At 25.8% G+C, this 22,037-nt stretch overlaps 2 protein-coding genes across 6 annotated transcripts in view; both read right to left on the bottom strand.

Moving 5' to 3' along the window:
* Positions 1-7,777: 7,777 nt before the first annotated feature.
* Positions 7,778-12,574, bottom strand: LOC145835822 (uncharacterized). Its single transcript, XM_082943552.1, has 10 exons — positions 12,427-12,574; positions 11,296-11,402; positions 10,979-11,087; positions 10,504-10,692; positions 10,064-10,252; positions 9,576-9,733; positions 8,975-9,074; positions 8,692-8,788; positions 8,311-8,375; positions 7,778-8,166 (listed from the first exon to the last, which is right to left on the bottom strand). Exons 1-10 carry the CDS (start codon positions 12,479-12,481, stop codon positions 7,910-7,912), a joined length of 1,326 nt encoding a protein of 441 aa, XP_082799678.1. The 5' UTR covers positions 12,482-12,574; the 3' UTR covers positions 7,778-7,909.
* A 511-nt stretch (positions 12,575-13,085) lies between these two features.
* The window catches only part of LOC145835821 (uncharacterized), a 57,108-nt gene continuing 48,156 nt past the window's right edge, over positions 13,086-22,037 (bottom strand). For 4 of the 5 annotated variants that reach the window (XM_082943549.1, XM_082943547.1, XM_082943550.1 and 1 more), the window contains 7 exons: positions 19,618-19,702; positions 19,161-19,313; positions 17,196-17,409; positions 16,780-16,921; positions 14,017-14,144; positions 13,674-13,940; positions 13,086-13,271 (listed from right to left, as the gene is read on the bottom strand). In XM_082943549.1, coding sequence (XP_082799675.1) covers positions 13,169-13,271; positions 13,674-13,940; positions 14,017-14,144; positions 16,780-16,921; positions 17,196-17,409; positions 19,161-19,313; positions 19,618-19,702 — 1,092 coding nt within the window. In that variant the 3' untranslated portion in view covers positions 13,086-13,168. Of the gene's footprint in view, positions 13,272-13,673; positions 13,941-14,016; positions 14,145-16,779; positions 16,922-17,195; positions 17,410-19,160; positions 19,314-19,617; positions 19,703-22,037 lie in introns of those variants that run through there. The other variant, XR_014369867.1, reaches the window with a different exon arrangement.

Raw genomic sequence — 22,037 nt, 5'->3', positions numbered from 1 at the left:
ACATTTTATCCCGTTTGATATAATAGGCTGCTAACCCCTGTAGTAGTACGAAGTTTAAAATAACTTTTTCATATCAAAAAGTTATTTATTCTTTAATGTTATTTTAGATTGATTAAAAAAATGAAAATTTTCACAAATTATTTAATTATGACGTGTTAGTTTTTAACTTTGATTTTTAATTTAATATCGTTAAAAATACTTATAAATCATACTTAAACCGTTGGTGGAATAGTGAGTATTTTTAGAAAAAGTTGAAAAATGAAAAAGCAGCTCCAAAGAAAAAAGTCTAAACTTTTTGAGCTAAAAAAACATCTCGAAAGCTTACAAGTTAGTTTAATAAATCTTATCTAATACCTTCAGAATATATTTAAGAAATTTTCATTAAAAAATCAAGCTATTATACTTAGATTTTATCTTAACCAAAAAGTTTATACAAGTATGCTTCCAAGTTGTTTAATATAACTAGTAAATAAAATAATTTTTTATGAATATAATCTTATTTAAATATTGAAAGAAATGGGTCTGATGACTACCAGTATATTCCACATAAGTTGTAAGTTTATTCTCTAAAACAATTAAAAAACTATTTGTTATTCTTTATAATTCCTTTTTATTCAAAAGAATAGGAAGTTGGTTTAATTTTAATTATGACATTTATAATTAGTCTTTCATAAAAACAGCTTTCAGATTACATATTAACAGGAGTTATTTTGATAGTCCTGTTAGCTTTGTATATTTTTCAGGCGAAATTCGCTGAGGAAAAGCAGAGAAAAGACAAGGAAACCGAGAAACTGATAGAGGAGAACAGCAGGATGCATAGGAAGTTCGAGGCGGACCTGAAGAAGGACACGGATCTGATCAGGCACCTGGAAGAGGTCATGTCGAGGATTGACGACGACGAGGTGGACAGGTTCGAGAGGCAGAACGAGGACATGGTGCGGGAGCGCGAGAACCTGACCCGGGAAAACGAGGAGCTGAAGAAGGAAGTGGCTCTGAAGGAGGAAGAAAGTAAAAAACAAACGGACGCAGTTGATGGTCTGAAGAAAGAAAATGAGAGTTATAAGACGGAATCTGTTAAGGTAAATGAGGTAAATGACGATCTTCAGAAGCAGATATCTGATATTAACAAGCACCAGGAAGTTCTGGTGAAGAAATTTGATTTTTTGGAGAAGAACTTTAAAATTATCAACGACGAAAGGCAAGACCTGATGGAAAAAGTGCAAAAACTAGAAATTGAAAATTTTCATTTGCAAAGGTCGGTTACTGAAAATGGATTAAAAAAGTCGTTGTTGGCGGAAAAGAATAAAAGTTTAGAGCTGATGGTAAAACAAAACGACTTTCTCAAAGAAAGAATAACCGAAACGAATTCTAAGGTGGAGTTTCACGACTATAGAATTAAAGATGTTTTGAAACAATTAATATAAACTGCAGTTGTTATTGCTCCGCTGCTATTAATACTATAAAATAAAAAGCAGAACAAATTTGTTTATTAATTAATACGCCAAAATCCATTTACGTGTTTCTGTTTTTTTTTTTGTTTTGTAATTAATTTAAAGCTGAAAAAAAAACAAGTAAGTTTAGAGATTCCTGTATATGAAAAGTCCAAAAAAATTTAAACTGACCAAAAAACTGTTATTGATTATTAGCAAGTTTTTTTGAACTAGTTACAACTTGTTTTCGAAACCAAATTATTCTGAGTTAGATTTAAAAAATCCAATTTTAAACAACAAATTACAAAAAAATTGTTTGTTAATTTTGTTTTAATTTCCTAGTTATCTACTGCTAAGTTTTAAAGAAATGAAAAAGTTACCAAAGACTTTTTTCTCTTAAGTTGTTTTGTGTAAAAAAGTCACATAAACTAAGCAAAATACTTTTATTTAAAAATGGAGTTAATCATTGTTTTAAAAAAAATAGTAATTAAAAAGTTATGTATATTTTAAATTAAATTCTATCTATCTTATATTCTTTGATTTTTTTTTAATTTAGGCCCGCAAGCTACTTTTTCAAGAAAAATTGGCCCGTTTCTTATAGAAGGCTGCTGTATTGTTTCGTACAGAGCTTAAATAAACATTTTCATTTAAAAAGGTTTATGTTTCTTTAAAATTAGTGAAAACTTAAAACAATTTACTTTACTATGACGTTTTGGTTTTTTTAGCTGGACTTTTTGTAATTTAGTATTTTTATTTAAATACTTATATTATACTAAGGGGGTATTTTTATTTAAAATAATTAGTGTAGTAATTGTCATTGATATTCAGATTGATGTTCATATTGCTATTTATATTTATCCTCGTATTCATATTCATCCTTATATAGATATTCATTTTGTCATTCTAATATTTGTTATTCTGTAAGTAAAAGTTAATATATAAGATGAATGAGAGACACACAAGTAAGTACAAAGCAGAAAATAAAACTAGGCAGAGCCTTGCGACTATTTGGGTCGCAAGTGACTCCAAGGCTGTTCCGCTGGGGCTACCAGGCCCTCCGAGCGGACAAGCGTTCTACTAATTTCACCGCTTAAACTTAAAAAGTTTACAAGAAGGATTGTCTATTTATTATTTCTAACTAGTTTTTTACTGATTTATTAAACTTTTTTTTTCAGTTTTCGTTGTGTACAATTAACTTATTATTATTGAACTATATTAATTGTGTATTATATTATTACATTTTTGTACTAGTTTTATACTAAACAGGGTTGTAAAATATTTAGGTTAGTTTAACATTTTTGAATAACTATTAACTAGTATACTTAAAATTAGTTGACAAATTTTTATATCTTCTAGCCAAGTAGTTAAGTAATTATGTGATCACAATAATAACAATGGTATTTATTAATACCAATTGGTATTTTGGTTTTTATTAATAGTTAGCATTGTTCATTTTAATTAGCCTTTATGAACTTTGTTTTTGTTTTTAAAGTTCTCAACTAAGATTATTTAGGCTAACTTTCTTGTTTCACAATGTGGGACTGTTTGAAAATAAACAGCTGACTAAAAGTTTAAACGTAAATATTTTAAGTTTGCCAATTTTTTTTTATAACAGAAGTAAATTTTTTATTGTCAATTTATTTGTTTTATTGACTTTTAAGACTGAAGTTTTATCAAATATTGAAAGTTATTAAACATTAAGTAGAAAAAGAATATAATCAAGTTAAAAAAAGATTTATTAAAAAGAGATTGATAAGGACAATTAAAAAAAATGGTCTAAATTACTTTTTAAGCTCATTTGTTTTGGTGCTACTGCTAGGTGACAATTAAGTAGTTAAATAGTAGATTAACTATTAAATAGTAAATTAATTAATTTTGTTTACTAGACAGATAGTGAGTTCATTAAAAATTAAATCGTAATTTTACTTTTCAATAATTAAACCCTCTATATATATTTGAAACCCATACTGACTCATTTACCATACTGATTTAAACTAAATTTTAAAAATTTAAATGTGTGACTAAAACTAAAACTGCGGCCCGCAAAAAAGTTAAATTTAGAAATTTGGCCCGCGAGTACCTCCCACCTAACCGACTCGGTAGGCTTGAGATACTCGCGTTAAACCGACCCCTGCTTAGCAGTTTTAGCAGTAATTCTGTAAAAATTATAATGTTTTTAAAAATTGTTTGTGTCATAGTTTCTTGCATATCACTTTATAAATTATACATTATTTTATTCACAAGAAAGTATCTACGTTAACGGATATTTTTAAGCTTCATATTTAAGCCGTTTTTTTATATTAAAACAATATTTTTAAAAGACTTTTTTATCCGATCATTACTAACTAGATTTATTATTATTATTTTATTCACAATTAAAACAATTAGTAAAATTAACTTATTTTAGATATTTAATTAAACATTAATTTTATTTTTCCAAATAAACATATTTTCTATTTCCAACATTTGTAAATCGCATTCAGTTTAAAAAACGACAAGTATGATGTAAAGTTTACACCAGTAACTATCCTGAATGTGATCTGAAATATATTCGTCTTTTATTTTTATAAATGTACTAATATACCTTTATATAAGCTATAGATAAAATTATTTTATTTTTCTACATTGTCAATTCATAAGTCTTTTTTTTATTCAAAAAATATTTTGAAAAGCTCAATTAAAAAATAAAGGCAATTTAAAAATACAAATATAAAAAAGAACTGCAGGACTTAAAAAATTAGGTCATAAAAGCATTTGTATCAAAAACAATGATGTAAGTCAAAATTATTACCTACATTTCTCGGACATTGGATAAAAGATTGGGTAATTCGATACGCTACTTATAAGACTTTTTGATAACAGAAGGTAGCTAAGTGGTGTTAAATGAAAAAGAACACTCGATAAGGGTAACTTTATCTTAAAAAGACCTAAATTTTGAAGAGCTGCATGCAGTTATTAATCAATCCAAAGAAATGAAAACTAATGTAAAATAAAATACAAAATTATATAAAAAAGTTAAGCAAATAAAATTAAAACTTAAACTTTTAAACTGTAAGATTAGGTTAAAACTAAAAAAAATATTAAAAGTAAGTGTTTATTTCACATAAAAAAGTTTCGTTTGATATGTATATATGTAATAAAAATTACATTTTAACTTTTCAAGAAGCAATTTATAACAAAAGACTAAAAAGTACAACTATTTCTATAATCAATGACTGCACAATTTAAAAAAGTCTTTAAACACTGAAGTTAAAACAAATTACGAAACAACAAAACTCGTTTTCTTAATAGAAGTAAAAACTGAAAAAAACGATGTTTTTTATCAGTCAAAGTAGTAAAGTTAAATAGTAAATTATCAGACTACTTTTTTATAAAATTTGTTTTTTAGTTAGATTTTGTTTACACCAAAATATTTTTATTTGAAAGTTTTTGCTGTAGAAAAAGTTTAAGCACACAGAAAGTTTAGTTTGTTAGTTTTTATTTTGTCAATTTAAGAAACATAACTTACAACTACACAAAACGACTTGTACCGAAACAAAAAAAGTGAAATTAGAATAATAAAACGTTTCATTGACTTTTGAAAAGTATTTCTATCTAGCAGATCTAAAACTCTATAACATTGTTGTAAATCTTTGTTAGCTCATGGTAAAACTTTGACTAAATTAGAACCAACTATTATTGTGTATTTATTAGCTTAAAAGTATTTTCGATAGTATTTAAATTATTTTAAGCAAAATTGTTTTAAAAATACTTTAAAGTTGTTACTGACATAATTTTATAAAATCAAAATTTAAACTCAAATTACATTCTTTCTTTTTAAATTTTTTAAAAATGCCACATGTGATAATTTTAAGCATTTTAATAAATAGAATATAAGAAAGTTCTGCTTTAATTGTAAACGGTTAATCTTTTAATAAAAACTGTAAACTTATTAAACTAACAAAATCGTTTATAAAACAATAGTTTAAGCTTTGTTACTTTAAAATTCAACAAAAACATAAGTTTTAAAAAGTATACAAAGTTTACTTTAGCGTACCTTAAAATTCATAGCTATATTTTAATAACCTACAATGCTATCACTTGATGTATTTATAAAAAAAATATTGTTTTTAATTTGGAACTGTTAACGTTTTGTCAAAATACTTTGAAAGTTAAAATTTGGTATCGACTGTTGTAACTTTATGTATGTTTTTTTTTTAAGTAAAGCTTTTCTTAAGCAGTTAATTTTTAAATTTAAATAAGTATCTAAATATCTACCAAAACAAGATATATATATAAGGTGTTCATCTTTTGTTGAAAAATTATTACTGCTGCACTTTTATTTATAGAATGGTTAAAATAATTGTCGCAGACAAAAAAAACTTTTATGAAATAATGTTTGGTCATGTTTAAGTTTAAAAATATTTTCTTCACATATTAAAAATCATTTATTTGTTATTTTTTTAGGAAATAAAAATATTTTTCTTATAATGTAAATGATAATTGTTTTTGTAGTAAAAAGCGCTAAGTATCTTTGTAGTTTAATAATATTCTATTGTTTTCTTTCTTAAGTTTTATTTTTGATATTTCAAAACTACATTGTCTAAACAACTAATAACTGACTTACTTTATCTTTTACATGCCATTTGATGCTTATCTCTGTATAAATTAAATTTGATTGATTGCTTTTGCGTTAGGACTGATATATAAACTATTTAAACCGAGTCTTTTATTTTTATATAATGTATTTTAGTTTTGTACAATTCAAATTTTAAAATGGTCCTAATTTAGTCAAACGTTCTTAATATTAGTTGTTATTACTAGACGCAAATGTAAGCTTTTCTTGTTAGTAAACAATAATCTACTCATGATGAAACTTTTGATATAATTTTTTTAAGTACAGTAAAATGCAAACCAAGTACACACTTCAAACACAGCACAAAAGTGCGTACCTAGGAAATTATGGTCTTTAACTAGCCTAATACAAACATGTTAAAAGCCACTTAAGTTTACAAATAAAAATCTCAAAAAACAAATACTTTCATCATTAAAACAATTAATATTTGTTGAACGTTTAAAAAGTCTCTAGTATTAATTTAAATAATGCTTTTATACTATAGTTCTAATTTATTGAACGACAAAAAAAGACACTCAAAATATCTGGTCGTAGGACCTGGTGCACAAAGAACCTTTCGGTTATCGAGTCGCACACCACGGATACCTTTTAACGTCTTGTCCAGGACTTATATACTATATGTATGTATTTATGTAGTTTATATTCAGCCTACTTTTATTTAATCTATCTTGTATTTCTTTATACCTTTAAAACTTATATAGTACACATATTTATGTAATTACTAGTTCTAAATAAATAAGTATTTATGAAATATTGATCATACTTTTGTTTATTTTAAAACGCTAGTTTAGGGTTCTAAAACCTAAAAAAGCAACAAAAAATGTCTCTTAAACCAAAACGACAAGCCACACTAACAGAAATGTTTTAAAAGGCATCTAACTCTAAATAAATCTCAAATGCAATGTTCTTTATTTTCACTTGTATCGCTTTTTTATACAAATTTTACATTTATGTTTCAATCATCGAGTATTCAAATGTCAATTGCAATGTTTTTTAATTTCGTTTATATCTCTTTTTTATACGCTTTTTACATTTATGATACTTTCATAGGGTAAAACGTCAATTTTACTCTTCATTATTTTTGTTTATCTAAATTTTGTATGAATTTTTAAGTGGTTTTATTCATAACTTGTAATAATAAAATATGCAAATTTAAATTTCACGGTTCGTTATTTTCTTAAATAAATTAATTGTAACATATTTGTTTTAAATATTGGAATTGATAGACAGTTGTAAGTTTTTTTTTTCTGGTTCCTTTAGTTTGAAACTATTTTAACTTTATACAGTAAACTTTATCTTTAAATATAATGCTTTGATATTAGTAGTTTAAGGTTCTTTTTTAACTTCAAGCCTCATAAAATTGCACTTTGAATACAGCGTTTTTCGGCTAAAAAGTGCGTACCATACCGGCAGTTCGTACCTAGCAAGTGCATACCTAGTTGGCAGGTTACTGTGGTAAATATATGAATTATAGCATACATACTTGTAGGTATAAACTATCTAATATTTTATTTTTATTTTTACACCTTTAGTTTTTTTTAACATAGTAGTATTATTAAGTTTTAAACTCTAAGATTTTCAAAATTAACAACATTATATACGATTTAGTTACAATACTTTACTGTTATGAAATAAATTTTATTTAAAACATTAAATAATTTTTTTACTTAAAACTGATTAGTAAGGTCAAGATAAAACCTAGAAAAAAAATTTAAATATGATTTATAAAAAATACCACAAAAGCTTATTAATACTATTTTATTTACTCAATGTAATATTAGTAAGGTAGTGCACTTTATACAAAACCTAAGTGACAAAGTTATTGAGACGTAAACTTAAAAATATGCATCTGTCGCCTCCGCAATTATGGTTTAAAAAGCATTGTAGCGGCTTTCCACGAGTAAAAGTCGCGATGAATTCGTTGATCCCGCCAACTGATTCCTTCCTTGTCAATAAAACTTCCTGAAGCTCCTGAGTGTTGCCTCCCGGTCAGGTGCGTCAGGAAGCACGACCTGAACCACCATCCTCCCTTGTTGTACGCGCAGTTTTGGAAGAGGTGGCCGTCGACATCCCGGTCGATTGTGCTGAAGCCGAAGCCGTTGTGATAACTTAACGAATCCCCTTGAAAACAGTTTTAAGATCTCAGCTCGTTTTACAAGTGTTGAAATTGTTTGGCAATCAAAGTATTTATTGCTATTTCAAGTTTAAAAGTTACATATTATTTAAAACCTGTCGAAGTTTTACAAAATGTTTTAATGAACTTACTTATGTTACCTTGGTATCCATATACATACAACCTGTAATAACTTGGGGAATCTATCTTGAATGAACTGTTGTAAAAAATAGTTTTACTTTTTCTACTCAGTGAGCTAACTGTACGAAAATTTAAGCTATAGTTAATAATAGTTACGGCAACTATATTTACAACAAGTGTTAAGGTATAACTATAGAGTAACTAAAGAGACTTTAATTACCGACTACTTTTAAATCAATTATCAGAAAAAAAAACTTTAAATAATAATTTATTACTAATTTTATGTATTATAAAAGCAAACATAATTTGTATTTATTGCTATTTAACATACAACGCTTTATATTTCAATCACTGCACACAAGTTTTAAATGATAAAAACTGTATAAAGCTACCTGTAAGAAGCATAGTAATTTTTGTTGCTATGATCTTGCAACTCGACTCGAAGTTTATAAGGTTTATTTTTTGTCAGAACATGAGCCAGTCCAAGTCCTGTATTATGCTTTGTTGAAAACCATTAATAAAGTTTATATTATGCCTTTACAGTTATTATTTAGAGTTTTTTTCTACATTATTCTTAATTAAAAATACTATTTTTAGCTATTAATATATTACTCATTTAAAAACTTTAATGACTTAATTTCAGTTATTTTAAGATAAAAGAGTTAACTTTCTTACCGAGCCAAAAGTCTCTGTTTTGGTCACCAAATCCTTTTTCATAACTAGCTAAGTCTCGTTTAAAATTTTCACTTCCTCCAACAAATCTCTTTATGAGTACCTTTGATTTTATTATCTTTTGAATAAGTATTAGTAAAATAAGAGTATTATTTTTAACGTTCAAGCATATTTCAAGCACATTAAAATTTTTAAACGTAGAATAAAACTAAAAATAAATAAAAATGTTCTAAATAAAATAAAATGTTAAATGTTTTTACCAAAACCAAACTAGATAATATTAATAATGGTGCTAATTTGATTTTTTAATAAACAATAAATTGTTAATAGACAAGAAGTAGAATAACAACTCAGCTGTTTTTTTAAACACATTTTGCATTTATTAAGCAATTGAACTCGCATTGTATCTCAAATAACACGAAAAACAAAAACAATTAGTGAGGTATTAAAAAATTTTCAACAGTTTTTATTGACTATCGTTTCCTTATTTTTGCAACTACGGGTGTTTATTTTTTTAAGGTCGAAGTTTAGATAAGTACAGTTTTTCAATTTTTGTTGGTCACTGTTGTAACTGTTTGAAAATAAAATGCAAAATGAAACTCACAAAATATGTCTGACCGTCCGAACCTTTTTGTGCAGGAATGACGATTTTTCCTTGTTGATTTAAGTACCTTGTAAATACGCAGTTGTCTTCTTCGTTAGCATATAATACCGGATTTACGAGATCAGTTGATGCATAAACTCCACGATCAGAAGGCAATCCTTACATCAAAACTTATTGATATAATTATCTATTTAAGTTTGTTCAAAATGTAACTTTTCTGAATATAATAATTCTTAAGTTATCCCGAGACGTAAAAAAAAGTATCTCAAAAAAAATTACTAAAAAAGTAAAAACAGGCCCAACTAAAATTTTAGCATCCAGGTAGTAAATACTGTCAAGTAAAATTTTTTTTTCCTTATTAGAAAATTGATTATAAAAAAATCTTTTTAGCTGATTTGTTTTACAAAAAAGATAAAAACTAGATCTTAGGCTTACTTATTCTTAAAGTTATTAGTAAGTTGTTACAAAAATGAACTTAAATTTCTTACTGGGGCAACAAACTATTTTTTGGCTTCCAATGTTAACGTCCGGAGTTAGTGAACCATCCGAGCAAGTTCTAGTCAGTCTACCAGATGCAAAGTATCCATCAAAACATTTAAAAGTTACTTCTTCTTTATGAGAAACATAAGGCTTACTTGTTAAAGCAACCCCGTTTTCAATATCAGGAACTTTGCAGTCTTAATTAAATTTAATATGGTTTTTAGTTACCTACGGTCAAATTTTTTTTTAAAGTTTTATAACAATCTTTAAAAAGCTTAAAACTTAACTTGATTTGGATTTTGATACTTCATAAAAAATATTGCAAGTGAATATGTAAAAAGCTACTTGATAGTCACGAAATAGGTTTAGTGCCTATTGAAAATATTTTGATAACTATATGGAAAAAATAACCTTGGTCGTACTTTTATAAAGTTTCGTATAAAACAACCTGGAACGCATTTAAAAGAGCTGTCTGGAATGAGTCTTCCGTAAGTTGTACACTTTTTGGTACTTACTCCTTGCTTTGAATAGCCTTCATCGCAAAAATAGTTCATTTCCTCACCAATTTTAAAGTATTTTATATTGTAATATCTTGTTTCTCGAATGTAACCATTTTGAGGACTCGTTGGAGAACAATCTACACACCAAAACGTTAAAGTCTCAAAAATTATAATAAAATTATATATAAAGAGTATTTGAAACTTCGTTAATAAGTAATTTATGTTTTACAATCGAAACTTTGTCAAAGTCAAATTTAGTAATACCAAAATTTAATGTTATTTCATGCGTTAAAATTATATTTGAAATATAAACACTTAATTTTTTAATAAAACTAAAACTATAACAAAAACCATGTATTTTACAATTTTGAATATGATAAATTTTTGCATGTTAAATTAGAAAGTGACATTTTATAACAAAACCTCTTAAAGCTGCAGCTAATCTAGACTTTACTTCTTCTTCAACCTGCTTTTCAAGTTTTTCTTCTACCAACTTGTCTAGGTTAGAGTTGATATAGTTCCATAATTCTTTCTACAGTTTTTGTGCATTTTATTTAAGTTTATCAAACAAGTTTACAGTTAATAATATTTTTATTTTGCAATATCCAGACTTTATGTTTAATAAGTGCAAATGATTACTAAAAACAGTTTGTCTGCTTAACATACGGTTAAACAGCTTCTTATAAAATCACTATAAAAACATCGTTAAATATATTTTACGGTTAATAATACAAACAAACAGGGGAACTAAAATCTGGAGGATCTTGATCCTCAATGTGCTCTTCCCAGGTTTCTCTTTTACTTCGCTCCAAAAATGAATTTGCTTCCTCAGCCTCAATTAAGATATCTAAAGTGTAAATCTCAAGCAAATTAAATAATTTTAAATCTTTTTATAGTAATTTTAGCTACTACTTTTACAGTCAAAAATCCCGAAAAAGTTAAACGATGTTGCTTAAGATAACTATAGCAGTGAGAAAAAAGATTTTTAAAGTATTATTGAAGATAGTCTAGAAACTTTTTTGTTTTTCAAACTATCATCTAACCTTTAAATAATTTTTCCTTTATTTTTAAGAAATGCTTTTTGTTATTAGTAAAACGTACATGAAAAACGTTTAAAACGTAATAAGATTTAAAGCTGTTTACTTTCTATATTTTAAATTGTATGTAATTAAGGATTGCCAAAACATTTTTTTAAGTTTTACTAATTTCTTCCAAATTAAAAAAAAAAACTAAATAGTACAGTAACATTGAAATAATACTCTTAGCTACTTTAAACGTGCTTTTCCGAAAAAAAATATAAGCTTTTATGTGGTCGAAATTTCATTACTTTAAATGTAAAAATAGTTTTCGATTCGAGGATTTTTTCAAAGTTTCTTAAATTCCAGGTTAATTGCCTAAAATGTCAGATTTTTTTTAACCCTAATGACTGTACTTTTATATCATATACTAGTAGTTTTATAGCATCAAAAAACATAACATTATTAAACGATTTAATTTAAAACATAATTCCTTCAGGTTCTAAACACGTTATTTTGAACAAAGAATAAACAACATCTAAATTATACTATTATACGCACAATGCAGATGTTAAATAGTCTCTAAAATGGTTTATAAATTTTTAAAAGTTACTTTAATTATCAAGACTATAAAATATAACGTTAATAGAACTATTTTTTATTTTAGCGTTTTATAAAAAGTCGTGTGCACATGTAAAAATTAGCAATAATATTTTTGGTTCTTTACCCATTCACACTAGTCTGTATTTCTCATATATATTAAATAAAAATAATTGGTTTAATAACTACAGTAACTTGTTAGAAAATTAATTCTAAATAAAGTACTAAAACCTGCTGTTTGCAAGTTGCACTAACCTGCACAAACAAAAGTTATAGAACTAAAAAGAAGCAATAAACAAAACGACTTCATACCAGATTAATCTCAAATAACTTCTTTGATACTTTTAAAACACTGCTATATACTTTTCCAAGCTAATTCGGCTTATAAAAGTATGAAAATTGACGTATAAGTCCAGATGAAATATTGCCTTGAGCTAAACACTTTGTTTGTAAAAAATGTTTTACTGTGATATTTTAAAAAGTAGCACGCGACCATTACTTAATAGTTCGATAAAAAATTTTGCTGACTTTAATAGATATCTAACATAACTGTTTTAGGGTCTTAGCCAATTTGATCTTAGTACTATAGATCGCAAATGAACAACTTATAACAAAAAAAATTATTTAAACTGTATATAACAGCTTATCATACTAAACTTTCGTTACAACAAAACAGGCTGATTTTGTTAAGAATTTTTACATACAGTTTGTAAAAACGCATGACATTAGCTATCATAAAGCATCAACACTTTTATTTGTAAACTTTAGGAATTAATGAAAAATATTTTTAAACTTATCGACTATTTTCTTTACTTGTTGAATAAACAAATTCTTACGTAAAAGTGGAGAAAAAACTGTAAAATAAATAACTTATTATGGTGCTCGACAATTTTATTTTGAAATATATGTAACAATACACGGCATAAAAATTTTATTTGGCGTAGTTGATTACGCTTAGTAATAAAAATTGCATATCAAAAAAAGTTTACAAAACAAATTAAAAAGGTTTCAAAAACATCGGTTTTCGTTTTTCGTCCTCAGAATTCACGCTGGAGTACATTGAAATAATTGATGTTGAAGTATTCAAACACTTTCCTGACCTAAAAAAAATAGCTCATTAATCAAAAACCGAATATTAAGTTTAAAAAGATAAAAAGAAATTAAAAGTTAATAAACAAGTTAATAATAGAATAAATTCGAATCAAAGGCAAATGATGGGTTTCCTAAAGTGTCCTTTTTATTAAAAACATTTAATTTAGAATTGCAATAGCTATTGTATATTTATTTATGTTTTAAAACGAATTAAAAGAGGTATCATAATTATTTAAAATGCTTGTTATTTTAAATCGATTGCGCTTTAGCACAAAAACTTTATTAAGTAATTTAAAAAATAAATTTAAATATTGTTACAATGCAATAGTTCAATAAGTTTTGAGAAATATCTTATAGAAATACATGAACAGGTTTTATTTATTTCAAAGTAATAATAAACTTAAAATCACTTTGATTTATCAGCCAACTTTTTCGTAATTTTTGATGAACTTTCGCTCACTGATGACTTTGGGTCACAATCGGCTTTGGGTGACGTCACGATTGAATTCATAATCGGAGGCAGAGAAGCAATGACCCAGCTTGTGCGAGATTGCCGCAGATGACTCACTGGAGGCCCGACAAAAATTCCGGGATTTCCCCGCTCGTCCACACCCGCCCCTCCCATTTCTCCACCCCAATGAGTTCTGAAACCGGTCTTTCCCCGACTGGGTTGAAACCTAGACACATTTTAAAGTTGTGAGAATTCACATGACAAAATAAATTATCAACAATCGAAGAAAGTCTGTGTCAAACCTAAAATCATCTGGCAGGTAGTTGTTATCCATCTTGCAAATTTCGACTTGCTTTTTGAAGTCGGACTGTGCTGTTCCGTACCCGTTGAATATGTTGTTCGCAAACACTAACTTCTTGTTTTTGTATATCTAATTTTTTAATTAGGTTAAATTGTAATTAAGTCGAGTAAAAAACTATAGCAGTTAAAAAACAACACTGCAAGTGATATTGTTGTTCATTTTTTTACACAAAAAACAAATACAATAACAAAAACACGACTCAAATCTTTGCTTATATCAAGTTTCAGAAAACTACGGTCCGCGGCCAGTTGTAACGTACAAAAAAAACTTATGACCCGTAAACTCGTTTTTATCTGAAAACAACTAATGTAATTTCAGGAAGTTTAATTTTTAATAGTAAAATATACAATGTTTGCTTGTGCGTGTTGTCTGTTAAATGTTTACTTTTATTAAATATATGCCCGTATATACACTTTTACTATATCTTAATGTTTTTTTGAAATACCATGGCCAAAGAAGAAATTTTTTCCTGTAAATTTATGCCTACTAGTCATAAAAGACTTAAATTTTCCTCAATCACATTAACGGCAAGCGAAATAATTAATAGTTCATTATTAATATAAATTAATTAATCAAATTAAATAACTTTTTGTTATTAGTCCTTTTAATTTTCTTTGATGAACATTACAATAAAATTTCACTTAACCTTTTTTATACTGGTATTTAATTTGATTAGTAAGAGAAGCATCTAAAATTTAAAGGTAACTAAAATGTTTTATTGTTTTTATAAGAACTTTTTTAGCATTTACTATCTTTTTACTGGGAACTGGTCTAAATTGCACGAAGACAAAAATGCGTGAAGTTACTAAATTACACGAGAAAAAAATTGCGCGAGTGCACAAAATTGCACGAAGCCAAATTTGCACCAAGACAAAATTGCACGAGGCTACAAAATTGCACAAAGAAAATTCTGCACCAAGGGTCAATTTTGCACGAGTTACATTCTTGAACGTGAGTAAAAAAAAAGAAATAAATAAACATAAAAAAATGCTATTAAGTAATTTAATAAAAAAAAGAGAAACAAAGTTACTGACCGAGGGTAAGGGGTTACAGTGATAGTAAAAAAAATATATAAGTTAAAAAAATAATAATAATTAAATTAAAATAAAACATTGTTATTTTTTTTAAATTACTAACCGAGGGTAAGTGTTAAGGGTAACAGTGATAGTAAAAAAAAACTAAATTAAAAAAAAAAACTAAGATAAAAATAGTTAATAAAAAAGTAAAAATAATAACTTAAGCCGTGCAAAAATATCTCCTATCAAAATCGTCTTTGCGCAGAAATAACCCTTCGAGGAAAAGTATCTACGTGCAATTTTATCCGCTCGTGCAAAAGTATCTTCGTGCAATTTTGTGAACATGTACAATTTAGACAGCTACCCCTTTTTACTAGGTATTCATTGCAATAATAATAGTAATAATAATAATAATAATAAAAATGCTACTTTTATAATAAGGGTTGCCATAAAATATTTAAAAAAAATCTAGTTTTTTGTAAGTACAAGTTTTTAATGTTTTAACTTTCTTAATTTAATCTTAACTTAATAATAAACAGTCTTATTGTGAGAATTTTAAAATTTTGTGTTAAAACGTTATTTTCTTAATATATAAGTCAGACATTGATTTATTTCTTCTTTTGGTAATAAAATTTATATAAAGAATTATTTCTTTTGTTGCAAGGAACATTTCCTAAAAAATTTGAGGTTAATAGCTTGAAAAAAAGGAGCATAAAATAGATTTTTAGTGAAATTTAAATTTTTGAGTAAACTAACAGTGAAAAAATTGCGGCCTATACGTTTGAATAGGAAGCTTTTTTTCAAATGACTTTATCTCAAAAGTTATTTTTTTTTACTTTATAAAAACTGACTTATTATAGTTTATACTTTAAGCTTTAATATAAGAGTCAATGTTAACTTTTGTAAAAAAAAGGTCTAAAATAATTTTTTAACAATTTATATATACTTTTTTTTCCTTTTTGTTTTTTCTTAAAAAAATTTTTACAGCGAAACGTAGTAAGTCAATAAAGTTTTTGCGTACATAAACGGTTGTTTGGATTTTCCAATTGGCTCTGCTTGTTTGGGTCCCTAAGATTTAGCGCCCTTTTACGTTATATCTTATATTTTAAGAATTCAACTTTTACCTTTTAACATTACATAGTAATTTTGTAAATTTAAAAAATTAAAACAATGCCTAAATTTAGAATCATTTCACTGTGAGCTAGTTTCAGAGTTTTCGTTAATATCAATTTTAAACAGGGTTGCCAAAAGTGTTTGAGAAAGTTTTTCCAGGTTTTAAACGTACAAGTTTTTTGGTCTATTTTTAGTTTAAAATTAAGTTTGAAGTAAAAAATGTTTAAAATAGTATAACAACATTGATAAGAAACTGTAAAGCTACTTTAGATATGTTGTTTAATTAAAAAAAAAATTAATAGTTACATAAAAACTAATCTATATGATAAGTTTTTTGTGTTAAATCAAAATTTCATTACTTTAAATGTCAAAATTGTTTAAAACTTCAGGTTTTTCATGGTTTTATAGCCTAAACTGTCAAATTCAAGGTTTTTCCAGGATTCCTGGTTTTTTGGAAACCCTTTTTAAAGTCAATTTAACCAGACTATTTCAAAAACGACTTTGTTCAACCGTTTTGTTTATACTTGTTTTATTTATTTATTTTATGAAACCAAGTATTTTTGATACAAACCAACCATAGTCATGCCAGGAACAACATTGTGTCTGTCTAACAAAAGAGGGCTTCTTCTGTTGGCAGTTTGGTTGGCAGTGGCAATGTCGTATATGAACAGTCTATAGTCGTCTTTGTAACTTTGTAGGCACGGTATTGCTCTGTTTCTATATAATATGACGTTGAAAAAATTATATCTAAAAAACAGTTTGCTACTCAATACACACCAATAAACAGTACTAAAACAGACAACTTTCTTTCAAATCGCAATGAATGGTTTATTTACGTTTTTTAACACAATTTGTCTGCATGAAACTAAAAATTTTATTCTAACTAGGTTATTATACAAAGTTTAATCAAAATTTTAACAAATTTCATTACCGAATAAAACAAAGGGTCAAAAACGGTTCAAAAAATAATATACACTTAAATTATACAAACTTGTTGGCAGTTGCGTGTAGTTTTTGTAACATTTCTTCGTAAAGGCAACATTTCGGGTAAATTGAATTTGTCAGGTAAACTATGATCAGCTGATGCGGTGGTACCACCTTCTGAATGAAATAATCAAACTCGAGATCGTGGATGATCGGAACTTTGGTTTTGTGACATCTGCATCTGAGAAGGTGCTGACAGTTCATTCGCTTGTTGTTTGTTACTACAAGGATATGCCATAGTCTTAGTATCGAAAAAGGGCTTTCTCAGTGTTAAACATTTTTGATAAAAAAAAACTTAAGTTAAGGAAAGTAAAACTTTCTTAAAAAATGAGAAAAAATAGTTATCTTTATGAACCCAATGGACCCAAATCGCGCTCAACTACAGTTAGAGATTATCGAGTTTGAAATAGAATAAAAAATACATTTTCAACAACTATAATGAGGTTTCCAAAAAAATTATTAAAATAGTACTCAAAATTAAAAATATTCTAACTAGAGTAAAAGTTATCAGACATGAAGTAGTGTATATAATCTGTAGAGTGTTTTTTTTTTGAAAGCTGTGCACAGTAAATAATTTAAAAACAAACTCTGTGCACACTAGACTATTAAAAACATAAGTTATAACAAAAAATATCTTTCTATGCTTTCAGTGTCATAATTAACGTAAAAAACTGTTTATTATGTTTTTTCAAATCTAAAAGACAAAACAAGCGTAATTTACAGAATACTTATTTATAATTAGAATAGAATTTAATAAATTTTCTGTGCTAGTAAAATAAATTGCATGCGCACTATTTTACAGTGGAGCAAATAGTGACAATTTTTTAGTCATATACCTGAGTTACATGACAATTCTAATTCAAACAATTAAAGTTCAAAAAATTCAAATTCTTATGAAAAAATTTAAGAAACCACATCTTAAAAAATGATCTTAGTCAAAAAAATATACAAAATGTTCTTGTAGGTTTAATCAAGATTATAATGGTAAATAAAACTAAAAACATACTTATTAAAAAGAAAATAATTTATAAATTTCAAAAACAGTCATAGTTTTAAAAATGTTATTGACCATACCACAAAAATACTTTATGTTTGAAAAAAAAGTACTTGTAGGTCTAATTAAGAAGGTAAAAACAGCAGATAAAATTGATACAGGGTTGCCACTCGTTTTTTCAAATTTTTTTCTAGGTTTTTAAAAATACACATTTTTTGGTCTATTTTAGTTTAAAGTTACGTTTAAGGTAAGAAACTGTGTTAAATAAGATAAAAACTTTAAAAGATACTGTAAAGCTACTTTAAATAAGTTTTTTACTAAAATAAATGTTTGATGATGACAAAAATTTTTTATTTATATGATAGAATTTCTGAGTCAAATCAAAATTTCACTACTGAACATGTGAAAATTATTAAAATTCCAGATTTTTTTAGTGATTTTTCTTCAAAATTCCAGGTTTTTTTGCCTAAATTGTCAAATTCCAGGTTTTTCAAGGTTTCCAGGTAAAGTAGCAACCCTGTTGCTAACAAAATTTTATTTAAACTTGAATAGATAATTCACTACAACTCAGATTTATTAAAATTTAAAATGTAGTGCACTCATATTACCGTTTATTTGCAATTTTTGAGGTTTACGAGGAAATTAAGTTTACAAAAATACATTTTTTAGTATCATTATTTTAGGTTGTTTTGTAAAAAAGAGTAGGTTTAAGTTATTTATAAATGTTAATAAATAAAGACTAAAAATATATCTATAAAGCTATGAAAAAAGAAAGAAAAATAACTTGTTGCTTATAATTAAATGAAAAAACTGTATAAGTTTTAAAACCGCTAGAACTAAGGAAGCTTTATAATGGCTCGACTTTGAAAACAAATTTATAGTCCGAACGAAAACTGTGGTCAAAACGCAACTGTGAGTACAAGAAATAAAAAAATTTAAAGTAACCAAAGGAAAAATTATATTTTACTAAAAGCATACCAATATTTTCGATTTCTGCCCTGGTGGAAATAGGACACATTTGTTGGTTTGATATGAGTGTCATCCATTTATTTTTGCGTCTATTTTCAGTTTTGTGGATCCTAGCAAAAATAGATTCAAGACTTTCTTTGGAATCTTCATCATTTAATTTTGCTAAAATAAAAAAACAACTTATTTAAAAGTTTTGTTTTTATAAAGCTTTGCAATTGTAATTGTCACTTTCTAAAAAACCTTACACATAACTATTATTTAAAAAACTATTTTGGTAGCATAAACTAGAAAATGTTGCTTTGTTTGTAAATATAAATAAATCGTACTTTTTCATAACAAGTATTTTAAAACTCATCTTGTTTTTAAAATTTATAAAAAAATAATGTATTTACAAACTATAGTTGAATGAATAAACTCTGTCTTTGAAGTTAGCTAATTTGTTTATGTAAATAAAACTAAAAATAACTAGATTTCTTTTTCGATTTGCTTTTTTTATCTTTTTCGCTTTGGCCTAAACTTGATTGAGAATTTTCGGGGTACAAAAAATCCATCTAAAAATTTAAAATTGTTTAATTAAGCTTCAATAAATTCTATTGTAAAAGTATAAACTTAAAAAAACACTGCTTGAAAACAAAAGAATAAAATACTAGTAAAATGACTAAAAATATTGTTATTTATCGAGTGATATTTAAAATAAAACTTTGAAATTTAAAAAAAAGCAAAAACAAAGTTTGTTAATCATTATCTGAATTAGACTTTGAACTATGTTTAAATTTAACTGTAAATAAAATTTAACTTTAATAATGTATTTTTAATATAAAAAAGGCACAAAACTAAAAAAAATATTAGCTGAAAAGTAATGATACAAAATTGACTAACACAAATGATTTTAAAAAACACAAGTATTCATTAAAAAAATTACTAAGTCTCAGATTTACTAAACGGTTGAACTTGCTAACTTAAAACAGCCTAAAGAATAAAATAATAATTGAGTAAAATATTTTTAGAAAAAATATCAATATGTACGTAAACAAAAACCTAAACGGTTCAAAAACTAGATGATTAATACTTCAGCTTAAGGCAATTAGTTAAACTAGTGTAAACCTACAAATTTTAACTAAGCTTTGAAGCATAAACAGAAAAAAAAATAGTTGAAACCCAGCAGGGGTAGAACGACTTAAAAATAATAACAACACTAGTTCCTATGAGAAAGATTTTAAGATGAACTTTGGGATACTTTACCTAGAATACAAAAAAAATTGTTTAATATTTTTGGTATAAAGAGTTTTATAGAAAAAATTACTAAAAACATTTAACAGGATTTTTTTCTACTCACTTAAGATATTTTTTTCTCAAAGAATTCAAACTTTTATAAAATATTTCTTGGATGAATAAGAAATTGAAAGGAACTGCTGCATAAAAAAATAAGTATTTAAGAATAAAACTTTCAAAAAGGTATGTTATCGTATACATATGTTTTAATACTAATATTTTTTTTATATTAACTTATTGCGGAAATTTGAATTTAAAAAGAACAGAAAATATGTTTCATAAAAACAATAAAATAGTTTTTGATCATCATATTCAAGTAGGCTCTGTGGAAGGTGATTTTGTTTATATAATCACAATATTTTATATATATACTGCTTTTTAAACAAAAAAATATACTTAAAAAACCGTCCTATATTTTTATCATGTAAAAAAAATTGTACTGAAAATCTGAAATTAAGGAAGTGTAGAGTTTGTTAACGGAAAAATATTTTTTGTTATTTGAGATAGCTCCTTTCGTAGGAAATATATTAAGCTACCCGACATAATTAAAATAAATATTTTACTGTAAAAGTATTTAAATTAACTTTCTAAAAATAACCTCGTTAATTACAGGATTTCCACATCTAAACCAAAAACACTATTGTTATTTAGTAAAAAATAGTGATTTTATGTATAAGCTAAAATCACAAATACCATAAAGTTATTGTTTTTTTTTTCTACAAATTTAAGATTAAAGGTTATATGTTTTTGCACTCAATGTTTGAAAAAAACTAAAAATTAACATTTAAAAAATTCAACATGAACACAAGGAAGAATTTACTAAAAGAACAAAGACTATATTTAAAAACGAGAAATACTCTGCAGAACTAAAACTAAACCAAAAAACAACAAAACATTTTATTTATGTAGCTTGGAAAAATACAAATTGAAAAAAATAAAAAGAAATATCGTTAAACAAAAGAAAAGAAGACAGCAACCCAAGTCTTCATAATTAAAATATGTATTAAAAAAACATTAAACAATAACAACAATAGCAAGAAAATAAAACTAAAAATAAGAACAAACAAAACAAAAAATAATTTTACTTGAATTTTTTTTTTTTAAATAAGTACAAAAGTTGTTTTTAAGATTAGCTACCTAAATTTATTAGAATTTATTTGACACGTAATAATGTGTATTTTTGTTATTCTTTAAAAAGATTTGCTATAAAATTAATTATTGTTCTGATGATATGCTTGAAGCATAAAAACTGCAGTAAACAAATCGAAATTAGTTGTTTTTGTATTATTAACAAAATAAAGAATCCATTTACATCAGTAATCTGATTCTTCTCTTTATATATATATACACCTTTTATTTTGCTATTCTGATTATCAGCTACTATTCGAACTACCGCTTTTGAAAATTCTATTATCAAATATTTTTTTATTGCAATTTAGAACTTGAATTTAGAAAATTTTTATATAGTTTTTTGATTATACTCAAGCTATTGCAAACCTTAAAATTTTCTAAATAAGTCTAGATAGACAAAAAGCGCAGATTTTAACAAAGTAATTGAGTTTCAAAAAACTATTTACTTAAATAACGCTAAAACTTGAACAATTGAAGCTTTTA

The sequence above is a fragment of the Thalia democratica genome, chromosome 5 (assembly GCF_965202585.1).
Source record: "Thalia democratica chromosome 5, ktThaDemo2.hap1.1, whole genome shotgun sequence".
NCBI lineage: Eukaryota > Metazoa > Chordata > Thaliacea > Salpida > Salpidae > Thalia > Thalia democratica.
The sequence above is the reverse complement of the archived record's forward strand: the minus strand, read 5'-3'. Positions and strand labels throughout refer to the sequence as shown.

Bases quoted from the DNA above. Each gene is read 5' to 3' on its own strand.
- LOC145835822 (XM_082943552.1), bottom strand. From the start codon at position 12,481: ATGAAGTCGTTTTGTTTATTGCTTCTTTTTAGTTCTATAACTTTTGTT. The intron at 8,376-8,691 runs GTAGCTTTATAC...TTTTTACAACAG, and splicing joins AATTACTATGCTTCTTACAG to TTCATTCAAGATAGATTCCC. The intron at 8,167-8,310 runs GTAAGTTCATTA...ACTGTTTTCAAG, and splicing joins TGGATACCAAGGTAACATAA to GGGATTCGTTAAGTTATCAC.